The sequence below is a fragment of the Crocuta crocuta genome, unplaced genomic scaffold, assembly GCF_008692635.1.
Source record: "Crocuta crocuta isolate KB4526 unplaced genomic scaffold, BGI_CrCroc_1.0 scaffold221, whole genome shotgun sequence".
Lineage (NCBI taxonomy): Eukaryota > Metazoa > Chordata > Mammalia > Carnivora > Hyaenidae > Crocuta > Crocuta crocuta.
In genome coordinates, this window is record NW_027528610.1 from 1421909 (window position 1) to 1424408 (window position 2500).

General features: G+C 42.8%; 1 protein-coding gene across 1 annotated transcript in view; it reads left to right on the forward strand.

The window, feature by feature from the left end:
- ARSH (arylsulfatase family member H) overlaps nt 1-2500 on the forward strand; it is a 23155-nt gene that overhangs the window by 10987 nt on the left and 9668 nt on the right. Inside the window, exon 7 of the mRNA XM_077754735.1 lies at nt 492-626. Coding sequence (XP_077610861.1) covers nt 492-626 — 135 coding nt within the window. The remainder of the gene's footprint in view (nt 1-491; nt 627-2500) is intronic.

Genomic DNA, 2500 nt, shown 5'->3' on the forward strand with positions numbered 1-2500 from the left:
AGCATTATATTATATACTACTTAACATATATATATATTCTATGCCATATAATATATATTGATGTATCTGCTATTAGTACACATGTATACTAATATAGTATATTAGTATATACTATATATATATTTATAATATATATATATTAGTACTATATACTAATTATAGGTAGTACACATGTATACCAATATACTATATATGTATTATCTACTATCTACTAATATACTATATTAGTACTATGTACTAATTATAGGTAGTACACATGCATACTAATATACTATATCAGTATTATCTACTGTCTACTAATATACTATATTAGTACTATATACTAATTATAGGTAGTACACATGTATTAGAGTATATAATAGTGATTTATTACATGTTACGATAGCCTGTACAATAAAATGCTGTCCCGCTAACCAGTGGTGACAGTAACATGGAAATGAGAGCCGCCACCCTGCGAGGTAAGCGCTTCTGTCTCCACCCGCACGCACCAGGTCGGATCCTGGAGGCCCTGGACCGGGAGCGCCTGGCCAATCACACGCTGGTGTACTTCACCTCGGACAACGGGGGTCGCCTGGAGGTGCAGGAAGGCGGGGCCCGGCTGGGCGGCTCGAACGGCATCTACAAAGGTGACGTGCAGGGAATCCATGCGTTTCAGTTTCATGCCTCAGTTGTGTCTGCTTCGCTTTGTGTGCGCGTGCGTTCGTGTGCAGACTCGGTTTGGAGATCTTTGTGTGAGTTACAGTCTCTTCTGAAACTAGATGGGAAAAGGGGCACCTTTGGGGGCAATTTCTGAGCATTGAAGACAAAAGTGCTTGAAGCAATGAAAGCCTCTTGAGTGCACATAGGGTCTCGGTGAGCACTGAAGGCAGGTCTCTCATGCTCGCAGTCCGGGCATTGGGAGCTGGGTGACGCTCTGGGGTGGGGCGTGCTGGGCGCCATAGGGTGTTGAACAGGGTCTCTGGTTCCACCCAGCACGTGCCAGCGGCCCTTAACACCCCCTCCCCAGCAAAATACTGACAACCAAACCGTCTCCAGACATTGCCCAGTCCCCCCCGGGGCCAAAGTCCTCTCTAGCTGCGAACAGGTTACTCTAGAATAATACTCACTTGAGTGCCCAAATTCAGGCTTTTGATGAGATAAACTCAACAATGTTATCAATATGCTTCAAACACTGTGAAACAAAGAGGAAAGGAATTAATCATCTAGGCTGGGTGCCTTCCTCCGCATTGCAAGTGAATTCTGCACGTCTTTGTGCTCCACCCTGGATTATTCACTAGCTCTCCGGAGCCGCCCTTACGGATCTGCAAAGCGGCGCCAACAGAAATAATAGTTTAACAATGAATTTGGTGTTTGATACCCACTCCTACCCCTCCGAACCCCGATCAAAAAAAGTGAAAGCGTGTCCAAGTTGTCATCAGTACAAAAATCAGAACTTTAGGATTTCCTTGTACTTTATGAAACAATTTGGGATAGATGGGTAGGTGATTGATAGATAGGTGGAGAGATACGGGGATGGATGGATAGATACATGATAGATAAACGGAATGATGGGTGGATGGGTGGATGAATGAATGGATGGATGGGTGAATGGAAAGACATGATACACAATAGGGAAATACATGATAGATCGATTGGTCAGTCTATAGATAGATAGATACATAGATAGATAGATACATAGATGCATAGGTTGGTGGGTGGGTAGATGTATAGACAGTTATATATGATTGATGTTAGGTCAATAGAATTGATAGATAGTAGATAGAAGACAGATATGCTGGATACATTTATGCACTGTGATTGACAAGAAGTAATGTCCTGAAAGTATTCACCTTTTCTGGCAGGCCACATCAGCCTCCTGTAGGCATATTGCTAATTAGCATAGACTCAATTATTTCCAGTCCTGGAAAAAAGTTATGTAATAAAAGTAAGTCACTCTATCTATGCCGACAAATGAGATATCTCTGTTAGGTTATAGTCACGTTTTGTGTCTGTATGTGTGTGTGTGTGTGTGCGCGCACACGCGCGTGTGGTGGGGGCTGTGTGTGGATAAAACCATCCCTCTGGAAAGCAACTATCTATCTATCCATGTCTCTGGTACCTGTCAAAGACACATGGTGGAATTGTTGACCGATTTTAGCTTTGGAACCAGTATGCAGCTCATCAGGAGGGGCTGAGTCCATTGGACAGACCAAGTTGGGTGTCCTAGGTAGACGATTAATTTCAAGGTAGGTGCCTAACACAGCCTCTGGCCATTAAATACGACCATGAAAATGTCAGGGTGGGTTTATGTTTGCTTTTTTGTTTGTTCTTTATCTATATATAAAACAAACATCAGTTCAGAGAGCTTGTTAAGTTTTCTATAAAGAATGATGCTGTGCACTGTGGGGGGGGGCGGGGCAGGACTTTGGACACAGGCCAGATCAGTGTCTTTGTCCCTAAATGTTTTGCCATTTAATGTTTCCATGTAGAGAGACACTGTGTTGTGTTTTCTTAGTAATTT